The 24,782-nt window shown below is 38.5% G+C and overlaps 1 protein-coding gene across 1 annotated transcript in view; it reads left to right on the forward strand.

Annotated features, from left to right (window-relative positions):
* Positions 1–24,782, forward strand: part of dph1 (diphthamide biosynthesis 1) — an 83,717-nt gene that overhangs the window by 46,697 nt on the left and 12,238 nt on the right. The window contains exons 4-9 of the mRNA XM_079611329.1: positions 1,917–2,038; positions 9,503–9,657; positions 11,405–11,526; positions 14,740–14,808; positions 15,265–15,421; positions 19,079–19,179. Coding sequence (XP_079467455.1) covers positions 1,917–2,038; positions 9,503–9,657; positions 11,405–11,526; positions 14,740–14,808; positions 15,265–15,421; positions 19,079–19,179 — 726 coding nt within the window. The remainder of the gene's footprint in view (positions 1–1,916; positions 2,039–9,502; positions 9,658–11,404; positions 11,527–14,739; positions 14,809–15,264; positions 15,422–19,078; positions 19,180–24,782) is intronic.

The following is a 24,782-nucleotide window of genomic DNA, read 5'->3' on the forward strand; positions in this document are numbered from 1 at the left end:
ATTACCATAATGCATTTTTTGTCCCATTATTCTCAGTGGTGATTCTCATTATATTCATGTATTTGTTAAATCTATTGTAGTAAAAAAAATGTGTGTAATCAGTTCTGCAAACCCATTGCCTTTTGGCAAAATTCACAGTTTTGATTGCAAAAAAAAAAGTCATTCATGTTATTTGTGCAGAAGGAGGGTTTTTTGGATAGACTGCAAGACCACCAAAGAGATTTTTAAATTTTTTTCATTTAAGTAGATATTTATTAGCCTATAAATCCACATAAACGCTTTTTCTCGGTCGGTCATGTGTTTGACTACAGTGGCGCAAGCACCTAGGCACTCAAAGACTCTATCTAGAAATAAATTTGCAATTGACCCTTTTATTGGTGAAATATAACCAGGACATGTTTTTTTGAGAGATTCCCCTATCAGGCAGTTAGCTTGGGCAAAAAATCTTAGCAATGGGCAAAAAAAGTACACTTCAGATGGTGTGCTTGCCTCGCAGTAGAGGTAAACGACTGCATAGATTATTAAACTGAGGAAAAAGACCCAGACAGGAAGTAGAAAAAAAAATGTCCAGTCAACAGTTCAGACAGAGCGATCAGTACAGACTGTACTATGTGCCATGGTGTTGTACTGACCACTTTAGAGAGCTCAGTCTGAATGAGAGTTTAGAAGGTGAAGTGTGTGTGTGTGTGTGTGTGTGTGTGTGTGTGTGTGGTGTGTAAAAAAATATAGAAAGTGTGCCTGTGTCCTATTAATAATTCCTGTCCTAAATGTGTCTGCTTCCAGACAGCCAGCTTCCCATACAACAGCCTCTACTCTCTTTTCCCCTCCTTTCTTCTCCTCGCATATTCATTCTCTCTCGTTTTTCTCACTCATAATTTATGTGCTCCTGTCTCATGTTTATCCTGCATTTTAAATTTCACACAGAGGAGAGGCGGCAGCAGTGAGCCAGTCAATAGATGTGCTAACACTTAACACGACCCCTGCCGAAGCAAACAATAACAGATCGTTGGCTCTTCAAACAGCTCCTCCGAGTTCCACCTTTCTGGAATGCTTGTCATTGTCCTACAAAGTGAAGGAAGGAAGCCAAGGACAAGTTGTTGCTGCATTTTCTTAAGAGTGGGCTTTACTGGACATGGAGGCTCAGTAATGTCCTTCAGTCACTTTTTTAGGAAGTTACATTGTAAAAAGTCATTTAGCGGACATTTAAATTCTTGCATTCAGAGTCTAATGGCTAGTGAAAATGTGTGCAGGGTAATTTAGAAACTATACAATCTAATTGGTCCATAATACTGCTGCACATAAAAACATTAATTTTGTCTTGATTGGCTGTTAATGTGTCACATTGTCAGCATGTTTGCTTCCAATGTAAACAGACACATTTCTGATGGGTTTTGCACTAGCCAAGCAAGTGCCATTTGGATAATTGGGAATGCTAACATGCTAACAGACAGCTTTTCCCCAATTTATTTTTTTAGACATCACTGTTTATGGCAGTGTTAATTAACCAGGCACAAGTTTAGTGGCTTTCTCAATGGTGCTAGCTTATGGATAGCACCACTTGCAATCTCTTGGTTACCAGCTTACTACTTACAGCAGACCATAGCTATTAACCTTAGCGTGGGATTTGACCCTCTACCATCAGTAAAGTTTTTATGTTAATCATTGTCCAGTGCTTTGTTGTCTCTGAAGGTTATTCTAGATTTTATTTATTTTTTTCAGACTGCACAGAGTGCATCAGTTTACAGCTAGCGGGAGCCCACTTAACTGGAGACATGGATGTCTGAGTGACATTTCCGCTTGAGAGTGATTGATCTGCCAACTGTGTGGAGCCGTCATTTTACTTGAGGCCTGAAAGATTTGAATTGCAATAGGGTGGTGATCAAGGTCATTGATTGGTTGATTGTGTTGTTTGTCAGATTCACAGAGGCGGACACTCTGGTGATGGGAGATGTGACATATGGGGCCTGCTGCGTGGACGACTTCACTGCGCGCGCTCTGGGAGCTGACTTCATGGTGCATTATGGGCACAGTTGTCTCAGTGAGTATACACACACACACACACACACACACACAATCATTATTCATGTGCGAATTAAAGGGGCAGTTAACCTAAAATGTAACATTCTGTCATAATTTTCTCACCCTCTGGCTAAACTCGTATGACCTTCTTTCTTCTGTGGAATGCAAACTTTTATGATACTGGTGCATTTTTGTTATTCTTGACAGGCCCTGGTCAATATTCACTTTCATTGTATAAAACTATATTGCTATGGATAGCTAAAACTACTAAAATAGTTTTCAGTAATTTACTTATGTCAGTTAGTTGTCAAGGCAACATTTCTAATTTTCAAGCACTAAAATTACAATAACTGAAATAATTATGAACTGAAACTATATAGAAAAACTGACTAAAAATGACAAAAGCACATAACAAAATTACTCAAATTTAAACTAAAATGAAACCTGAAAATATCAAAACTTAAAGCTAATTCAAAATATTAAGAAATAATATAATAGTACATGTATAATGCTTAAATATCACTCGTATGGATGGAAAAGTGTGGTGTGAACTTCTTTTGTGTTCCACAGAAGAAAGAAAATGAATCCGCTTTGGATTGTTCATAGTTCAGTATTATAACTGTGCCTTTAACATTTGTATAGACTACACTCCCTCCAGTGTTGTTTTTGGCAGCCCTTTTAGTTTTAGTCTTAGTCTCAGTCTTTTTGACGAAAATGCTTTTTAGTTTTAGTCACATTTTAGTCACTTATAAACTTGATAGTTTTAGTCAAGTTTTAGTCGACGAAAACGCAAAAAGGTTTTAGTCAAGTTTTAGTCGACGAAAACACAAAAAGGTTTTAGTCAATTTTAGTAAAAAAAAAGAAAAAAAAAGTAGTCTTTAACAAATTAATTTAGGTTAAAAAGTATTGGAAATGGGCTTAGGTTTGACAGGTTGCAGCAAGTGTTGCAATTCATAAAACAACAGTTAACCTTAAAACCTTTGCATAATAAACTAGACTTTCTGAATAATTCGATTGGTTGGGTGCTTACATGCGCTTCGTGAGGCACACACGCACACTAGCACACACACGCAAGGTCTCTCGCTCCCTTTCTCTGCTGTGTAGCGCGCGCGCTCTTGCTCGCTCGATCTAGATTCCGGGACATTTTAACTAATTTGCGGGCAATTCTGAAATTATCGTACATTATGGGATTTTTTTTCATTATTGATCGTACATCGTACAGAGGTCAAAATGATCGTATTTATAGGCAGAAATTACATGCATTGTGAACGTCAGATTTATAATCATTTTCGTTCCATCTCGTCTCGTCAACGAAAACTAGAAAACGTCTCGTCATGTTTTAGTCACCTTGGAGCCATTTTTAGCTAGTCATCGTAACGTTATCGTCCTAAAAAAAAGGTGCGTCAACGAAATAATTGCGTTATCGTCATCGTTGACGAAAACAACATTGACTCCCTCAAATTAATTTTCATACAGGAAGACGTCTCATGTTCCCCTTCCTATGGTTTCTCGTGAGCATGTTTCAAGGTCTTTCATTGACTGTTAACTGCTTGTTTGAAAAAATTGAGAAAGAAACCAAGAAAGCTCCAGGGGAAGTCTCTAAGAGCAAAGGTTGGAGACAGTCAGCTGTGGTAAGGAGAAGTTGAGATGTATGGATTTTACTCTTGAAGTGCTTTGCAAAGCTGCTCTCAATAGCGCAGTGTGGTAGCCGGTCTGAGTCGTGATGTGTAAGCGATAGCATATTTTTTGAATGGGCCTTGCCTGCACGTGTGCTCAGCAGATCAATAGTGAACATGCATTAAGGGTGTCCTTTGAAAGGCCTGGATGTGCCAGTTTAGAGGAGGCCGCTCCTTCACCCCACGCTGCCCGTCAGCAGCACAACATACAGTAGAGGAAACGCTAAATCAATAGGGCCAATATATCTCCAGCAGAACAATCACACCTCTCCCAAATACCAGAGCCGGCCAAGGGAATATTAATCCTGCATCTGAGGGCCGAAGTCCTCAGAAAAAAAAGAAAAAGAAAGAAATGACACTATTTGTCTTACTTTACTGTGACATATCATATAGCATGTCACAGATGCAAAAAGCATATTTTTTATATTTGTTTTTTCATATTTATTTTATTTTTATGTACGTGTATATTTGGGTAGGAATTGCTTGCCATATCACTTATTTTTGCTCTGTTTTTTGGCTGTTTATTTTCAGGGATTTCCTTGACACCAACAATATTCAAATATCAAAGGTTAAAGCTACAATATGTATTTATTTTTTTCGCCGCTAGGGGTCACTCTTACAATAACAAAGGCGTATGTTTATGACTTGCTATAATGATCATTATACGCGTTGAATGATGATGGGACTTGCTGTCAAGCTGATGGATCTAATAATGTTAATGGAGGAGTGAACAACATTCATGTTTTTTAACATTACAGTGGTATGAAGCAGGTCGCGATTGCTAATAATAGACAGATATCACACGTGAGTCCGCAGATATAAAGGAAAAAGGAAATTTAATTCTACCGAACTACCCGCAAGTACTGAATTACTTCTCACACAGGGCAGTTCATTTGACGAATTAAACTTGAGGTAACACAGCGCTGTTTCACTTGGTCTAACATTACACTATCATACCAAACAGCATCTGAGTGTGTTGAAAGTTATAATGTTATTCTATGTGTTAGTTCGTTTGCTATATGAACTTTAGCTTACTAGTAAGCTAGATCAACATTAGAATAACATACAGATCATATTCTAACATTTCATCATGTTGAGTTATATACCATCCATCCATCCATCCATCTTCTTCCGCTTATCCGGGGCCGGGTCGCGGGGGCAGCAGTCTAAGCAGAGATGCCCAGACTTCCCTTTCCCTAGCCACTTCCTCTAGCTCTTCCGGGGGGACACCGAGGCGTTCCCAGGCCAGCCTAGAGACATAGTCTCTCCAGCGTGTCCTAGGTCTTCCCCGGGGTCTCCTCCCGGTGGGACTTGCCCGGAACACCTTCCCGGGAAGGCGTCCAGGAGGCATCCGGAACAGATGCCCGAGCCACCTCAGCTGACCCCTCTCGATGTGGAGGAGCAGCGGCTCTACTCTGAGCTCCTCCCGAGTGACCGAGCTCCTCACCCTATCTCTAAGGGATCGCCCAGCCACCCTGCGGAGAAAGCTCATTTTGGCCGCCTGTATCCGGGATCTTGTCCTTTCGGTCATGACCCAAAGCTCATGACCATAGGTGAGAGTAGGAACGTAGATTGACCGGTAAATCGAGAGCTTCGCCTTGCGGCTCAGCTCTTTCTTCACCACGACAGACCGGTACATCGTCCGCATTACTGTGGAAGCTGCACCGATCCGTCTGTCAATCTCCCGTTCCATCCTTCCCTCACTCGTGAACAAGACCCCAAGATACTTGAACTCCTCCACTTGAGGGAGGTGACGTTCCACGTCCCTAGAGCTAGTTTCCGTGTCCAGGGATCGGGTTGTCGAGGCCCCCGCCTTCGACTGCCGCCCAATCCTCTATGCACCGGCCCCTTACGGCCCCTCCTGCAGGTGGTGAGCCCACGGGAAGGCGCCCCCACGTCGCTCCTTCGGGCTGAGCCCGGCTGGACCCCGTGGGGGGAGGCCTGGCCACCAGGCGCTCGCATACGAGCCCCAACCCCGGGTCTGGCTCCAGGGTGGGGCCCCGGCTGCGCCATACCGGGCGACGTCACGGTCTTTGATTTATTTTTCTTCATAAAGGGGTTTTTGAACTACTCTTAGTCTGACCCGTCGCCTAGGACCTGTTTGCCTTGGGAGACCCTACCAGGGGCATATAGCCCCGGACAACATAGCTCCTAGGGTCATTCGGGTACTCAAACCCCTCCACCACGTTAAGGTGGCAGTTCAAGGAGGGGGAGTTATATACCATTGATTTGTTTTATGTACATTTGCTCACCTGTCTAATAAAGAATGTTCAAGAGCGGTGTCGCTGTCAAGTCGTGACTCGTGAAGCTCTGTCAAGTCCAAGTCACGGACGTGAAGCTCTCGGCATCTCGAAAACGCCACGCCGATATTGAACCTCATTTTAGTTCTCCTTTTTTGTCCCAAAGTCTGCTTGCCAAGGTCCATAATGTTTGAACGAAATAAGAACAGTGTGCCGCTTAACGTTACGCAATATGCAGTTGTCCACGTCTGTCGCCATGGTTACGTCATGGCTATGGCAGTACGAGCGGAAACCGAGGATATCACGGATATTGCGTCATTGACAGGCAAAAAAATTCCGGGACGGGCCATTATTTAAAATTGGAATTTCTCTGAAATAAAAAAATCTTTGGAGACTTTTGGGATATTGTAAGTACACAACTGCAGGAAATATATCACACTGTGCAAGTGATTTTTTGATATTTTATTACAAAATTCTTACATATTGTACCTTTAACTGGAGTGACTGTGACAGTTTTGAAAGCAGGTGCAGAAAGCTTATATTTTTCTGTGGTGACTTTTTTTGACCAGCAAAAAAAAAAAAGCAGCTGACGAAGCAGGAAAAAAGTGACAGAATGTTCATTCTGTCACTGTGAAGATGTTGTCCATGATTACAGTTTACCCACTGGTTGATTCAATAGCATCTAAATTCTTGATAGAATGAAAAGTTGCTCCTAGTCTCTTTTAATGGATATTCACAGAGTGATGTTGATTGTGTGTATATATACATATATTTATATACTTTTTATAGTGTAAATTGAAAGCAGTTGCTGTACATTTTATAAACACACAAAGCCGCAGACCTCTGGCATTTTGGACATTATTGAGCATATTTCTCCACGCCACTGGGCACGTGCATGCCTGTGCATTCTTTCATTTTTTCCAACTTTATGAAGCTCCTCAATCATATCTGCTTTTATTTTAGCCCTTAAACAAAAACATAGATAAGGGAAGGAGACGAAGGGATGCAGCGTCTCTGAATCCATGACTCTTATTGACAAAAGCTGTAATTGCAGTGAGTAAGTGCTCTCAGTCTGCCGTGCTAATTGGATAAGAGCAATGGATCGATTCCACTTAACTTCAACCCTCCGGCCCCTCACATCTTTTTACTTTGTTTTCTAGCACCTGCGGAAAGAGGTTATTGCCACTTGTGTGTTTCATGTGTGTATGAAAATAGCCCTGTATATATGTGCATTTTGACAGTGCCCCACTTAAATGCAAAACTTTGCAAGAATAAAACTTTATTGCCACAGTCAGTAAAATCTCTTTTCCACCTTTCTGTCTCTTTCTTTCTTTCTCTCTCTCTCTGTACATCACTTCCCCTAGTTACTAACCACGTTTGTTTTGCAGCTCTGTTTTAAAAAGCTTTTAAGCTGTCTCACTGCTTATTGTCTATATAGGCAGCTGCCTTCTAAGGGATCATCCTAACCACCTTTGAAACTCATGATTGTCAGATTTGGACGCTCTACAATGGGCTTACAACCTGCAAGCATGAAGCTTGACATCCAATTCAGTAGAGTTTGATGTTAGCATGTTGCTAAGCTAACAGCGCAGTACTCTAAAGCCTTGTTCAGACTGTCAGTACAAATCCGATTTTTGTGCATATCTGATTGAAATCCGATCAGATTTAGATTTAGTGTGAACAGCAAAAGAATCGCATGAAATTAATTTGTAAAAATCATGTTTTGAGACTTGCGGAGACGGCAACACGGAATAATGTAATACCAGCCTCCAACGTTTCTGCCACTGCCTCAGAAGACGTAGTTCAGAGCGGCGGCGGCTACACATTGTCATGTTGTAAATAAGAAAACATCTGTATTGCAAACCCATCTGTTGTTGTTGTTGTTGTTGTTGGCGTATCCCTATGCAAATGCAACATAATTTGCCATATAAACCAATGCACTGGACACACAAAACGGATCTGAACAGTTGTGAACACAGTGTGGACAGTCAATAATTAGATCAGATTCCAATCAGATACACAAATAATTGGATTTGGACTCACAAGTGTGAATGTAGCCTAAAAGCATAACACACAAACATTTTTTGAAATAAGTTTATAATCAACATTTCTCTCACCTCTTTTCCTGAGCATTTTGCAGTGCATTCTGGGGTTGCCCTCCCCATAAACATACTTGTGAGACTGTCTTAGAATAATTAATAAGAGACAGTATAATAATTTCGGTAACATTTTACAATGAGGTTCATTAGTTAATGTATTTGCTAACATTAACTACCAATGAGCAATACATTTGTTACAGTATTTATTATTTTTAATGTTAGTTAATAAAAATACAGCTGTTCATTGTTTGTTCATGTTAGTTGACAGTGCATTAACAAATGTTAACAAATACAACCTTTGATTTTAATGACGTATTAGTAAATGCTGAAATTAATATCAACTAAGATTAATAAATGCTGAAGACGTATTGTTCATGTTTACTAAAGTAGTTAACTAATGAACCTTATTGTAAAGTGTTACCATTGTTTCTAACATGTTCCCTGTCTGATGTTAGAACAACACTCAGCAAATGTTTTGTTGCGTCTGTGATTTAAAATGTTTGCCAATTGTCCTTTTTAAAATGTTTGTATACAGGTATGACACTTAAAGATATGAAAATCCTGTTATTTCTTACCCTGATTATGACTTTATTTCTACTGCAAAACACACACAAAACGATCATTTGAAGGATGTTGGTAACCTATCTGTTTTGGTTACCATTGACTTTTATTGTATGGACAAAATAACTTTATTTCTGAGTGAACTATCCCTTTAAAAAAATGCAATGCTTTCCAGAGTATGTGCTCTTTCATAGACATCTTATCAAAGTGTGTTTACTGAGAATCCTCTGTTGATCTTGCTTTGAGCGATATCATTTTTCTTCCTCTCTTCCCACTTTCTTTACTGTCTTGTCGTCTGTTCTTACATAGTTAAATGGGCTCCATGTTTAAAACACTCCCTAAAGGTGGCATTTGCCTAATAGCAGTGAAATGGCCATTCGAGCAGTCGCTTTAAAGAGAATGCTACAAGAAGAGCAGCAATTATGACCATCAGCAGTAAATAATGTAGATGGAAGACTGAAGCCCGCCTCCCTCTTTCAGCTCTGCTTTAAATGGGGTGTGAAATGAATGTCATTAATAGCAATTGTGCGATTTTCTCTTTTCTTCAGTTACTGTCATTTGTAGATCTGAGGTAGGCTAAGTAACACAACGTTTTCTGAGTTTTTTAAGACATTTACAGCAATTCAGTGTTGTAGTTATACACTTGATTACTCAACTTCTGTAGTATTTCCATGTTAAATAAACCTACAGTAGGTAGAAAATGTAACCTTTATTTAATTTGTACTGTTGTATTTGTCCTACTTTATGTAATTTGTTTCTTTGTTCTTTTTTTTTTCTTTTATAAGAAAAAATAAATAAATAAAAATATCTATATCAAGATATATCGTTATCATGAAACAAAATTTCTCAAACCATGATTTTGGTCATATCGCCCACCCATATATGCTAATGTTGTTTGTGTCTTCAGTCCCTATAGACTCGACTGAGGGCATCAAGATGCTGTACGTGTTTGTGGACATCCAGATTGACACTGCCCACTTCCTGGAGACGCTCAGGTTTAACTTCCCTCATGGCCATTCGCTCGCCCTCGTCAGCACCATCCAGTTTGTGGCTGCTTTGCAGGTGACCTTTGAACCCCCCGATTCTTACTCAATGATAACCGTTCCCTGCGGTTAAAAATGTTCTCTTATTCGTTTACTGTCTCTTTCTCTCTATCACTTACCTTCCTGCTTCAAGGTCTCTGACAGCACATACGGCTGCCCTTGTGTGTGTTTTTGCTCCTATAACAGTGTGTGTTTGTGTATGTGGGTGTGAAATGCAGTTAAAGTTATTTTGAACTGCGCAAGAGGAATTATCAGAAGGCATGTTGCACTCAGCACTGCACCTTACATAAGTGTGAGATTTTCTTCCCTTCCTCTTTTTTTTTTTTTTTCTGTTTTGCTCTCCTCCTCGCTGTCGGTTTCACCCTCCTGCCTAAAAATGACCCGTTATTTCTGGAAATAGCACGGCCTGGGTGTCGTGTGTGTGTGTGTAGGCCCGTTCCCGTGCTCTGGGTGGGTGTTTGGGGTCAGAGGGGTGTGAATGCATGCGTTTTATGTGTTTTTGTTATTCTCTTTGCTCATCATAAACAAAATCTTAACCGTAATGTCTCCACCCCCGTTGCATTACTGCAGCTTTCTTGCCTTAATTTTTTTTGGCACAATTTCTTTGCTTCCTTTTTGTTGGAAAGGAAAGCCTGTAGGTGTTGGATGACTGTGTCTCTTATTGTATCTGTCTCTCCTACCAAGTTTCCATCGGAAAAGGTGTCGTTGAACTTGCACGTTCCGGAGCCGGTGCTCAGCTACTGTAGAACTGCAAACTTCTCTCAGAACCAGACCATGTTCCAACTTTACTATATTACAATATAACCTGTCCAGAGCTTTTGATGCTAGTTTTAGGAGCTTATGTGTGTATACAATGAATAAAATTCATAACAATTAGTTCACATTATAGTGTTCAAAATAATTGTGTTTTAATTATACTTCAATTTACAGTATATGCATTCAAATGATTAAAAGTGACAGTAAAGCCATTGTTACAAAATATTTATATTTTAAATAAATGTTTTTTATCCTTTTGAACTTTCCATTCATCAAAAGAATATATCATGATTTGCTGCACAACTGTTTTCTAAATTTATAATAATAAAAAATGTTGGTTGAGGAGCAAATCAGCATATTAGAATGATTTCTGAAGGATCAAGTGTCATTAAAGACTGGAGTAATTATGCTGAAAATTCAGCTTTGCCATCATATGAATCAATTATATTTAAAAATTGTAAATAAATAGTAAGGTGTTTCACAATATTACTGTTTTTCTGTATTTTCAATCAAATAAATGCAGCCTTGGTGAGCATAAGATACTTTTAAAAACATTTAAACAAATCTTACCCACCCTAAACTTTTGAATGGAAGTGCATATAATATTTTACGGCAGCTCTGACATTCACTAATATGCAGTGCATTCAGCATGATTATGATATTGCTGTTCTACAACAGTTAAAAAAAGGAAAGAAAGAAGTTAAAGTTGAGTTCTTTAGGTTTCCAAAATCTGTCCACTTTGTTCACCAGAAAAGATAGGACTTTATTTAATTCATTAACTTCATTTGGTGCAAATATTTTCCTTCCTTCGGGCCTCTGACATTAGTGGTTCCTGGTTCAATACCCACAGGTATTAGGGGGTTGATGTGGAGCCTTTTTTTTTCAGCCCAGAACTGCCTTATCAGGAAAGGTAGAGCTGTAGAGGTAGATATGTAGAGCTTTTCCAGATTGGACACATCTTGGAAAAGTTGCTTCCTTGGTCTCAGCATTCCTTTTTTCTCTCTTCTCAGGCAGCCAGTGCAGAGCTAAAGCCAGATTACGAGGTGCTGGTACCTCAGTGTCGACCACTCTCTCCTGGGGAGATCCTCGGGTGCACCTCACCTCGTCTGGACAAGCATGTCAATGCTGTCATGTAAGGAAAAAAACTCTGTGTGTGTACTACTCAGTATTCCTAATGTGCGTGCACTAGCTTGACTGGGTTAAATGCAGAGGACAAATTCCAAGTATAGGTCACCATACTTGGCCTTCACATGTCACTTATACTTATAACTTATAGTGCATGTTATTCTAAGAGGGTGGGGGTGGCAGGGGGAAATTCATAGGCATCTAAATAACCTTCACTTCCTTTGAAAAACCCTTTCCAGCTGATGTGACCAAGAGCTCACGAGTAGGAAAAATAATACTAACCAATAATATTATTTTCTACTTTTCAAAATGCAAAAATATCTTGATGGATAACATATGCATGGATATAACATGGATAACTAAATTTTTACCGGTTCTATATGGTTTTTCTTTTAAATGTCACATTGCGTAAGTTAAATGTGCATTGAATGCAGTTTCATGCTGTCATTAATGAGGAGCGTGTCAAGTGCTGCTGTAACACAGACGAGACTGTGTGTGTGTGTGTGTGTGTCTGATCTATTATTCTCTGTATCATACAGCGGCCATGAGCAGCAAGCTCTGCTCTTGTGAGATAGAGGGAAACCTCATGTCTGTGTGTGTTTGTGTTTTCTGCCTCTTAATTCAGCATGCAGTCTTTGATGAATATTGGTGTGTGTTTAAAGAGAGCGGAAGAGAATTGATGTGTGTTTTCTTTCATTTTCACCCATCACCTCTTCATCAGGGGGTCTGTCAACTTTAGACAGACAAAAGTGGCCCTGTCACTGACCCCCAAAATGACACGGCTATTATGCAAATAGCCTTTCATAGATCATTTACTTTTTACCCTCACCCTCTGCAAATTAAAAAACTTTCCCTGACACCCACGGTGTAGTAATGTGATGTTATATTGCAAAGCTGAATCGCCACCATATAATTAACAGCTTATTAAGCTTATACAGAGCCTGACTTTCTCACAGGAAGTCATATTTTGGCCGGGGGTCTGAATAAAGTCCCACGGAGAAGAATGATTACAGCTTTGTGTTGAAAAATTACACGGGTCTGTGGCCGATTGGCACCTTCATAAAGTCTCCGTTGAGTTGGGCGGATCATAAAGTGCTCTGTATTTGATAAAAAAAATATCTGAAACAAGAGGCAACACCATCTCATTGCTAAAGGCATAATGAACTGACCTGTGGGTGAATGGGCCGGTGCTGTGAAAAGCAGTTTTTAGAACTGCAAATTGGGCCATTTCTAATCTTGTATTCTCAGTAGTGCCATCTCTGTGAAATGCATCAATTTGTGGCCGTTTAAGTTATACCATTAAAAGCTGAGCCGGGGAACCTCTTAGAGTTTAATGTCTCCGCCATAAATGCAATATTTGTAATAGAGGCCCTTGAAAGAGAGAGTGCGGTAATCCTGGAAAACTGGTGTGTTTAATTACAGCAACATATAAAGCGAAAAATATGTGGAGGAGGAATTTTTTGGTGAATGACTCTCCAACAGCTAAAAACTGCTGCCTTTGCAAGTAGTACAGTATAAGGACATAGGGAGGCATCCGTTTTTGAAGGTGACATGGATATATATGTCACTGTGATATCACATATTTGTTTCTATGGTTGGTGGAAAGAATTAAAATGGCAACTGATAGCAGGGATCAACGTATAATTCCAATGCTACCTAGAAATGAGCTTTGTAGTCATGATGATGAAATATTCAATATTATAAGCTCACTTGAACTTGTGGTTCTCAGCCAGGTGGTCAGATTCAGGACCCACTAGTGGGCCTCAGCACACTTCCAAATGAGCTGCAAAATGGCTTACAATTTTGTTATTGTTTTAGATCAGAATTGAGACCTTCCATCGTGTCTACTACACCAGACACGTTACGATCAGTAATGCTGTGTCTATACTGGATGCGGCACGGCAAATTCCCAACAGTAAACTGGCCTCAAGTTCCCAACAATAAACTCATTTCTGACGTGCTTGCTCTTCTTCTGATACAAACAAATGGATTTGCAACGGTCACTTTGTCGCGTCCAGTGTAGACCGCTTCTAGCTGTGCAGCCCGATGCTAATTCTAGAAGTGCCTGGAATTATGGAATTTAGTTCATTATTTCAATATATTGCCACTCCTAATTTCTGTAAATAAGTTTGAAAAAAAGCAGCTTTGTCAGTACAGCAGAAATATATTATAGCTTTTAAATATTGTCTTATTATTGTCAGATTATTTGTTGTGTAATGCTATGATATTATGAAAATAGGGATGCATGCATATTCAAATTCAGGTCGATACAGATAAGACAATTTATTTTGATTTAAATGCTGTTAACCAATAAAAAACTTAAATGCTGTTCTGGTTTGTCAAAAAAAAAAGTCAATCTTTTTGAGTAATTTTCATTTTGTGATTTGCTAAAGATTGCATTTAACAATGTCTATAAATAATTAGTGTTTTTGATGAATAACTTTTTTGAGTGTTCGATAATGGTCATCTAAATGGACCATCTCTAACAATAAGTAAATAAAGAAAATTCTGTATCGGCTGATAACTTGCATAAATCTTGCATCTCTGCTTTCTGTCTGAATCCAGTTTCCTTAGCGGGCTCAAGACAATGTGGCAGCAGAACAGGATTTTTATGTTTGAAGGACAATGAGAATGAACACTAAAGAGTGTTTTTCTGTCACACTGTGTGTGTGTGTGCGAGAGTGAAGTATGGCAGGTTTAGCCTTTGCTCCGGTGGGCCCAGGGGGATCCCACCCACAGTATGTTCCATAGAGTTTTATAAACGTGTCTTAATTAGCCTTTCTAATTGTGAACTCGTTCCCCAGGGCATCCATCAAATTTGCCAGGTTAATCTATACTCCCATTACCTATGGCAGGTCCTCTCCCGTCAGCACAGCCGAGGATAATTAGTGTGTTGAGTTGTGTTTACGTGCTGTCCGCGTCATGACCTAATCATATCACGCAGGTTTATTTGTGGAGTTTCTGGATTGTAGCCCATCATCCTCCGTGTCTATGACTCGCTCTCCGGCTGGTTAATGTTGCTGTGACTTCGAAGTGAGTAGGTCTTGCCCTGAATGCTTGCTGAATGTTGGAAGGGTGCTGCTCTGGAGTCCTCTAGGCCGAGACCATTGGCCTTTATATTTTCCTAGACAAATCGCAGAGGGAGAATGGAGTTAGCAGAGTTTTATTCTTTCTGCCCACACAGACTTTGTCTCTGATAGAGTTGTGTTTCTGTCTACAGCTATCTTGGGGATGGAAGATTTCATTTGGAATCCATCATGATTTCCAACCCAGAGATACCTGCCTACAGGTAAACCAATGTGTAATTGTATACTTTTGTTTGTTTGTTGCTAAAGCAAGCGTCATTACTACAGCTCATTGTCTTTAGGCTTTTATCTACAAATCCAGCAAAAAAGAAATATCCAGGTTAATTGACCAAATTTAGCCATTTTGATAATATACTCCGTGGTTGCAGAGGACAGCTCCTTCCTTTGGCCATTTTCATTTATTTATTTATTATTATGATAATTCATTAATTTATTTAAAATACCGGACGATAAAATGGGAAATAAATCCCATAGACGTGCATTGAATGAAGGATCCAAGGCCAAAATGTCATAACTATGTAGCAACATACAACTGTCAGGGTGGAAAGTTTTGCAACATTCTTCAGAACATTTTTAGAATCTAGTTCTTCTTTCTTTTCTTTTTTCTTTCTTTTTTTGTATTTTATTATTTTTAAATATGTTGTCCTCCATATCTGCAGGTATGACCCATACAATAAAGTGTTTTCTCGAGAGTACTATGACCATGAGGCAATGCGGGCCACCAGACTGCAGGCCATAGAGAGAGCTCGCTCTGCCCAGAGATGGGGCCTCATCCTAGGCACCCTTGGCAGACAGGGAAACCCCAAAATTTTGGAGGTAAGACCATCTGCTACCCTTTCCCTTTGTCAGGCAATATGTTTTCTGTTAGTGTAAAAATGTCCATCTTCCTTGCTCAGTTCAGTTTTGCACCTGGGCTGAACGAAACACACACATAGCCTGCGGCATTTGGCCGAGAGGAGAGTTCACCAGGGGCATTAATCGATTGTTTTGGGAGGGGCAGGTCGCCTCCCTCTCTTCTTCCTCTTCTTCTCCATCAAATCCACCTCTCTTTGTTCTCTCCCTATTTTCATCTGTTCATTTGTATGTATTTGGATTTGGCTTTGTTTTGGCAGCCTTGTCTCATCCTTTTTTAATTGGTATGCATAGAGAAGACGAGTGAGATGAATTCCGCACCTAGACAAACAGATAGTGGATGGTGATTCTGGCGGCGATGTCTGTAGCTCTCATCAAATGTTTTTTTTCCCCCAATCCTGACGCTCATGCCTTCTTCCTGTCGGAGTGCCTTTTAGATCAGTGGTTCTCAACTGGCGGGTCACAACCTAAAATAAGCCGTAGGTCTGTTCTGACAGGGTTGTATACACTGCTTAAACGATGCTAAATTGAAATAATTAAATGCAAGTAAACATATAATTGTGCTTAGTCAATAGCTTATCATTTGGGGGAGGAGAAAACTCCTCCCATATCTTTTGTGGTTGTTGAAGTCAAAATCTATTATGATGAAAATTAATTTGTAATTTAATAAAATCAAACCAGATTTTTTTTCATGGTAATATATAAATAATAATAAATACAAAAATACATTAAATAAAATAAATAAATACTTTTATTAAAAGACATTTATAGTACTATATTTGGTCATCAGATTATGTAAAAATCTAGGTCCTTTAGCAAAGTTGTTTGAGAACCACTGTTTCAGAAAGTACTACTGAAAAGCACATCTGAATTTGGAAATCTGATTCCGGTGAAAAGAGGATTAAATCAAGTGAATTTATCTAAGAAATGTCTCTGGGTTTATGTAACACATCCCTGCATATTCTGTATTTGTCATATAAAATATACTAGATTAACAGTGAAGTAATTTTATCAAATGTTTTTGGAGAAGAGGAGCGAAGTCTACTCCCCCTCCCTTCCCTTCCCTTCCCTTCCCTTCCCTTTCCTTTCCTTTCCTTTCCTTTTTTTCATGGTTGTGCTTTTGAAGCTGCCCGTTCACCTGAATGCCTCCTCACTGATGTCTGGAGGTTTTTGCTGGTAATATTTGTGGTCCACTGGGTTTCACACTTCAAAGTGTGTGGGGAGAGTCTGGTAATGCATCACTTTATCCTGAAGTGAGTAAGAATTGTGTTATTATTCACGTTCCTGCTGCCTATCTCTGGGGAATGAATAATTAGCATTGATGGTTAATGAACAAATGAAAGGTGTAATAGAATGTCTTTATATATACGCTCAGATTTGTTTAATATTGTAGTTGGGACCTCCTATGACTTCTGTTGTTCTTAAATTAGAGGTGAAGTGTTTAATTTATTTGCCACTCTTTGTACTTGACAGTAATTTACACAACTTAGAAACAAGTTTTCCTATGAAGTCATAGACTTCATATGCAGGTAAAATAATACCACATCAGATCTGTGAAAGTGTCAATTATTCACACGGAATAAATTTGATTCTATTCTTCCACGCTTAGACTTTTTCCCGCTTAGACTTTTGACACTTTTTTCACTTAAATGTGGCCGCAAATTGGCAATGAAAGGGTGTCAAAAACTTGCATATATTAAAACACTAAAATGCTGCATTCTATTTTACCTTATTTATTTACTGCTGAGAAAAATTAGAACATTATATAGAAAATCACAATATATTGGGACCACTTTGGTTATTTTGATACTAGTTTTTTTTTTTATATTTTGATATTGGATTTATCAAAATGAATAGGCATATTTCATACTGTATATTTTCAGTTATCAGTCATGACAAAAAAAAATATTGGATTATCTTTTTGGTGAGAATTTTCATTGGCTTCCTATATATGCCAAATTAGGCATTAAAATTTGATCCCATTCATCTCTTTTTCTTATGAGTGCTCCATCTCGCCCTAGTCTTTAGTTCAGCTGTGACATTATCTTAGTGACGCCAAAGTAGGAATTGAACTGACATGGGAAAATGTCTTTGCATGACAAACCGCAAGACAGTGAATCATCTCAATATAATTTTTAGCAGAGTCCGATAAGACAGATCTTTTAAACAGGACAGCAGCGCTGGATCATGAATTGAGCTGGATCATGATCAGATGATATGGGCTGTGAGAAATGTTCAGTGATAAATCACCTCAAAGTGTCCCACTGTCTATAAATGTTTATTTTGTAATGACTAGGAGAGCCAGACAACTCTCATAGTACACTCAATTTCGAGATGCATCAATATTAGAATTCTGTCTGATACTGATAATATATTGAGTTCTGTCAGGACCACTATCGTCCAATATGATTGACAATTAGCATACAGTTTGGATTGGCAATATGGTTCCGTTCTGGGCGAGAACTGCCTGCGCATACATGCAGCCTAGCATGTATACAAACAGGGAGAGCATCAATTACCCCCTTAGGGTAAACCGAACAGAACCAACATGAATGTATGCAGATATCATTAATTCAAGATTTTAAAGTACAACATAATTCCAGAATTTATTCTGATTCAAGAGGAATCAGAATGCCAAATCCTGACTGACGAGAGGAGGAGCTGGGGAGGGAGGAGGGTAATTCGCTCCTGAGAAATGCGATAGCTGCTGATAATACTGAAGGAGCTTATATATGTATACAGTGATAGGTAGACGTGGATCAGCTGATGCGAGCTTGACTAACGTGACCTGCCAGAACTGACGCTACGCTTGATAATTAAAATAGAAAATTCTTGTTATTACTGATCAAATTCTATTACTATTTTTTCTAAATAACTGTAAAACATTAAAGAACAATTTTTTAAACTCTACAAGTGAATTTAGATATCACAAAGTTATAATTCAGTATAGTATTACATTTAACGGTGTTAATTATTAGTGTTTTTAAAGATAAACTTTAAGCAAGTGTTAGATCATTTAAATGTAAAAATATTAAATATACAATCCTATATAAATAAATAAAAATGGTCGATAACTAATATGGTACCAGTATATTGTGCATCCCTAATTCCGATTCATCTTAAAGGTGTTTCAGTGGAGTTCAGGTCTTTGCGCAGACCAAATAAATAAGTATTAATCGATCACTAATTAATCAAGGCAGCAAAACATGGAACTACATTATTAATGGAAAAAAAAATCAAGCTAAACTGGCCATTGGTGTTAGCAACACAGAACTGATGGTGGTTACTAAAGGGTTTACACAAGCTGTTTACACACGTTCAGCATCAGCGGTCCTGTGAAGATTTCTCATTAGGCGATAGGAAGTGGTTTTCTTGTTTTTCAGTAAATTTGGGAATACTTGGTTGTAATGATTTTCTGTTCTCTTTCCTCCTCCAATGTTTGATGTGGGCTGTTCTCGCTGACCTTGAGCTCTGTGCATGAAATTGTGTTGTTTTTATGTAAATATGTGTAACAATCAGTATTCTCTCTCTCTCCTCTCTCTCTCTCTCTCTCTCTCTCTCTCTCTCTCTCTCTCTCTCTCTCTCTCTCTCTCTCTCTCTCTCTTTTTCTTTTTTCTTTAGCACTTAGAGTCTCGTTTGGAGACTTTAGGCCGTTCGTTCACGCGTGTGCTCTTGTCCGAGATCTTCCCCGGAAAGCTGGAGCTCCTGGCAGACGTGGACGCGTGAGTCTCTCCCCCGTCTACATGCACACTCATGCTCTCCATTTCACACAATTAAACATTAGCTCCTGTGCATCAGATGAAGAAGCTCCTCCATAAGGTGCACATTCATCTGAGTTTCAACATACCCTGAGGACAAGGCGAGGGCCAGTAGAAATATCACTGAAAAATATGTCAGACAGGGTCACAGGTTTTGTTAGTGAGGAGCTCCTCTGTGGCCATGTGTCTTATTGCTGTGTGTGGTGGGCTTTGAGATTATTGAAGTTCTGTGGAACAAGGGAGTTTTGTATGGGCCTTCTGTTTCCGTATATGTACAAAAAGTCATCTGTGTTGATGTTTCACAGGCCAGTGCGATAGAGGTTTCCCATGGTCATGGAAAACCTGGAAATATCTGAGAATTTCAAAATTGTCATTTGCAGGCTTTCAAAATTAATGGGAATGAATGCAATCTTAATAAAAAAAAAAAACATTTAATTTTTTATAAAACATTAATTTATACATTTAATTTATTAAATTATAATAATCTTACACTGTTAATATAAAATAAAAAAAATGTATAAAAATATTCCTTAATTTTTTCTTCTGTGGAACTGTTTTTGTCTGTATAATGAAAGTCAATGGGGTCCAAAACAGAATTGGACGCCATTGACTTTCATTAAATAGACATACAAAAATAAATAACTTTTTTCAGAATATCTTCTTTTGTGTTGCACAGAAGAAATTCATATTTTAATTAATTAAATTAAGAAAAATGTTGTTTATAAAACTGATCCCAAGGAATATGCTGATCACCTTGCAATGGATCCCATTCTTAAAATATAAAAAAAGTATAATAGTGTTCTACAGTATACATTTTTATGTATAAAAGAGCATTTATTTTTTGTGTGAGAAATAGTTGGCATGATATTATAAAGACTCCATAAATGTTTCCAAAACTGGTTTATTAGCTTTTATTTGTACTGAAGCCAAATTGACCTTTAAAGGAAAACAGAACCACTTAAATGAAATTTGTTTTAGAAATTTTTTTTTAGATGTAAAACTTAAATTATTTGAACATGGAACGTGACCGTGTTTACTCCCGTAGTGACACCCCATATGTAATCAAAGCATGACCATGACCAGAGGAAAGTTACACCTCTATCTCTCCTCCTCTCATTTCCTCCATTAATGTCAATCGCTTGTGCCATGACTGCTGCGGATTGGTGTCATCTTGGCAGAAACATGAGGATCTGAGCAGAGGAAGACATTTCAGAGCGTAACGTGAGTGTTGATTAATGCTGCACTGATGATGTATATGACGTCCTGTAGAAGATAAGGAATGAAGCTCCAGTCTGCCAGCAGTCATCACTGTAGTGAGAAGGTTAATCGAAATCTCCAGCATTGAATTACCAGACCAGACAGAAGTGGACCTAAATATGATGCCTGGTAGGGGCTGCACAATTAATTGACAAATTAACTAATCACACACACGTCCACTGTGCGCAATGACGAGAAGTAAAAATGAACAAGGTTTTCACTTCTGTTTGTGGTGGCACGCGAAAATGAACGCTAGACGGTCAAAAAGCTATGAAGCAAAGCGGTAATCGTCATCAATAATTTGTAACCGATTCACTACATTGCTTACAGCCCCAATATACACGAAAAGTGAATGATGCAACAAAACTAGAACGCACCCATTATAATCAGCAAAGCGTTGACTGTGTCTAGACAGCTTTGTTGATTACAATGAGATGGGAAACAAAGTAATTTTAATGTCAATTCCATTCATCAATTAGAATATCAAGGGAAATAATCAACAAGCTATGGTTGTTGTCAAACTGTGCAGCAGTAATACCTAATTCAACGCAGTCGGGTGTTTTCCAGCCGTTTGTGGTGCCGTTGAGCCTGGATATGTGGAGGCTAAACCAGCAGACCACAGCACTTATATAATTCAACTTTAATACTGAGGTGTTTGTGGATGTTTTGGCTGGTGTGAAGTGTTTGAGGGTCATTTCTGTTATGCAGTGCGTTTTGAAATATTTAACTTTTGAAAAATGAATATGCCTGTATTGTAATATGTGGAAGTAAATTAAATGGTAGACCAGATATTCAGAAACGCAGTGTGCTCTTGACACTATGATACACTTGAAATGCATTAATTCGCTTATTTACACATTGTCAAGAAATTTAGCAGGATGCCTGACAGGATGGAAATAAAGAGCTTGATGATAAAGACAGATTTTTTATCCGTGAGATTTTGATGGTATACTTTGACTACTGATTTTTTTACCGGGTAGGATGTTCAGACAGACTAATACCTCAGGAAAAAGCTACATTTTATTACATTTAAATTTTGATAGAGAACATATTTTACTTGTGATAGCAATAAAAAATATATATTCCCTTTTAATAAAAAAAAAAGATATGTCATATTTTTGACATGAGTTACAAGACATACACTACCAGGTCAGGAAGATTTTAAAAATGTTTTTCAAAGTCTTTTAAGCTACATTTATTCATTGGGATCTAGGCATGGGCTGAGCCCACCCAATCGTCTGCCTTACCCACCCAATCAGAATTTAGTCACGGATAGTGTTAATCAGTTTTTTATTTATGATTTGTCCTTTGATTAAAAACAGTCTGAGGTGGGCTGTGTTGAGAAGTTTGATGAAGGGCTGTAGAATGCCCCAACCAATCAAAAAATAACACCAGAAAATTGCAATATTTTTCTTTTATTAGCTGAAAGGAATGATGCGGCACAGCATACACTTAAGAGGCGGCATCAGTCTGTATCGGAAAAGCAGAAAATGTTCTGCATAACAGGATTGGCCCAAAGGCCTGAAGGTGTTTCTCAATAAAAACCATTACGAAAATGAACCATGGTTTTACTGCATTAACCATAGTTTTTAACCATGGTATTTGTAGTAAAACTTTGGTTATAAAAATAATCAATCCGCAAAAAAACATGGTTGCTACACTTTTACTGTAATAAAACCATGGTTACATTTTGTAAGGGAATGCTAGAAAGAAATGTTGGGAGAGTGACCGGTTAGCTCTATCTCTCTCACAATTCAGATCAGCATCTTGCATCCATTATTTTGTTTGAGAGCAGACAACCTCTGGGTAGAGATATACATCCAGGGAGGTCGTTCCAGACAGAGCAAGATACCTACATAAATCTGTAATCTTACCAGTGCTGCAAAACAGTGTATATATACACTTTCTGTGAGCATGGATTTTAGCTAAACTCAGAAACTGTGAGAGCTTGTGTGAGCCAGCCCACACTAAAGAATCGTGTTTCCACACAAGCACAGACACGATACCACATCAAAATTATACTATATTACATACCAGATTATGTAACTGAAGCTATAAATGTTCAACCTAAACTTTTCTAAACTTTGTCTGCCTTTCCAGCTTCCAGTTAGCTGACAAAGTAGCCTGATAGCTTAGCAAAATGCTAAAAAAGAAAAACATTTTGATTAGCTAAATACAATAATAATGTTGTAGTGTGACAGGTTCAGATTTACAAACAGCTACTTTTTAGGATCCAAGGGAGTAGTATTTTGCACGGCACAATTGAACAGATTAGCTTTTACACTATTTATACGCTAATTGAGGATTAGGGCAAAAACCTTTAATTACAATAGAAGAGATCGGATTTATTGTACTGTTGTGGCAAAAATTCATCAAACAAACATCACTGCGTAAGGGAGACTCAGAGTCAAATTATAAAATAGAAGTATTTATTCTTGCAAGAATAGGAGCAGTCTAACACACAGTTGTTACCCTGTGCAGAAGAGTGACACACCCCCAGACAGACTGAACCACCTTTTATCTAAGATTCAAGGCCTTCTTCTTCAGAGCCCTCCTCCCACAGTAGTTTTCCATCCAGTGGTTTTCCATAGACAAGGAAGCCATAACACTAGTTTAGATTCGTCACTAGTTGGCCCATAAGCCCTCCTTCACCAAACGGCCTTCTGACATTCTAGGTCAGAGGTCCTCGTTCGTCTGTTCTCTGGAGTGTCTCTCCCTTCTGCCTTCCCAAGTACATAAAAAGAATCTTCTCTCACTACAAGTGAGAGACACACATATGACATTCTTTGAATCATCTATATTTTACTAAAGATCAATGAATATCATAAAACTTCCACCACAGTACTTTATCATGCCTAGTTAGGACAAGGTTTAACAGTTAACAGCGACTGATTGAAAACCCTTTTAAGTCTACTGAATCATAATGGATTTTAAATTTCTATGGCCTGTAAGTTATCAACATGATCAAAACTTTGCTGAAAAACCTGTTGTACACAATCTACTAAATGCATTCTGTCGTCAGATTAATAGTTTATACTTTTTTAGCAAGTAAAAGGCCTTTTTAAATATCTATAATTCTATCATTTGAAGTACCCGGTATATAAGTGTTTATTTGTTTCTGGGTTTTTTTGCTGTTAAATCCTTAATGATTTTTTAAAGTAAAATTGAGAATATTTTTGTTTGGTTAGTAATATTTAATAATGAACATTTACTGGACTGAAACTTTTTAGGTTTATTTGATAATCCATTATTTTTAGAAAAATCCTATTTAAATGTATCAAATATGATACAACAGGCTTTTGATGAATGTTTATCGCATCTCTCAAGCATCGTGATATTGCATTTCATTATATGTGTTGCCACCACAATAAAAAAAGACAGATCTTTGATTATAAACAAAGTATTTAGAAAGTATTTAAATATCATCTTTCTGACACATTATTGGTAGATTTTAGAGTGACAACTGATTCATGTCAACTGATCTTATTGATTACAAAGGCTAATTATCGGCATCTGCACCAAATTACATTTTCTTTTCTTTTCTTTTTTTCAGTTTGGGCCTTAAAGCCTAAAAGTGTATTAAATATATTACTCAACAGAAAAGAAAAAAAAGTTTGAAAACTAAAAAAGAAAAAAGAAAAAAAGATTTCAATAAACTGTTCTATAAAAAAACAAACAAACAAAAAAGCTCACTATTTGAAATGCCAGGCTTTACAAGGCTATTAGCTAACCTTTGTCTACTTGCTCGCACATCTAAACCAAAGCCAGAGGTTGTCTTTAGAAAAACTTCAGAAAACGTTTCCTTGCAGCGTTCACCGGCGTATATATGTGCCCTTTATTGTAAGCCTAATGTAATTACACATCTCTGTCGGCTTAAAGTGATGTTTGGAGGCACCGGTGCCTATTTCCCTGTGGATCGGAAAGGTTAATTGTGCTATTGTATGCTGCAGGTCGAGTGGCTAATTAAAATCCATTATTTCCACTCCGAGCGAGGAGAGGTGGCTGGGGCTTCTTCTCCCACCAGCATGAGGAAAACCCCCCTGCAGTCATCGCAGACCTCCCGTTCCTCTTCCTCCTCCAATTAGACTCTTTGATGTGAAGTCCCCCCCCCCCCACCACCTTCAGGCGACAGTTAGGGGATCAGCAGGAATGTGCCCTCATCAGGTCTGCCTTCACATGCTGATAGGGCCATTTCAGAGGAAGCAAAACAGGCATCATTACAAGTCTTTGACCTCTCCTCTCATCCACGGAGCTGAAGTGGATTGGGAGAATGGGCTTGATGCGGCCAGACGGAGGAGTGTGTCTCTGCC

Source organism: Phoxinus phoxinus (genome assembly GCF_949152265.1).
Source record: "Phoxinus phoxinus genome assembly, chromosome: 4".
NCBI lineage: Eukaryota > Metazoa > Chordata > Actinopteri > Cypriniformes > Leuciscidae > Phoxinus > Phoxinus phoxinus.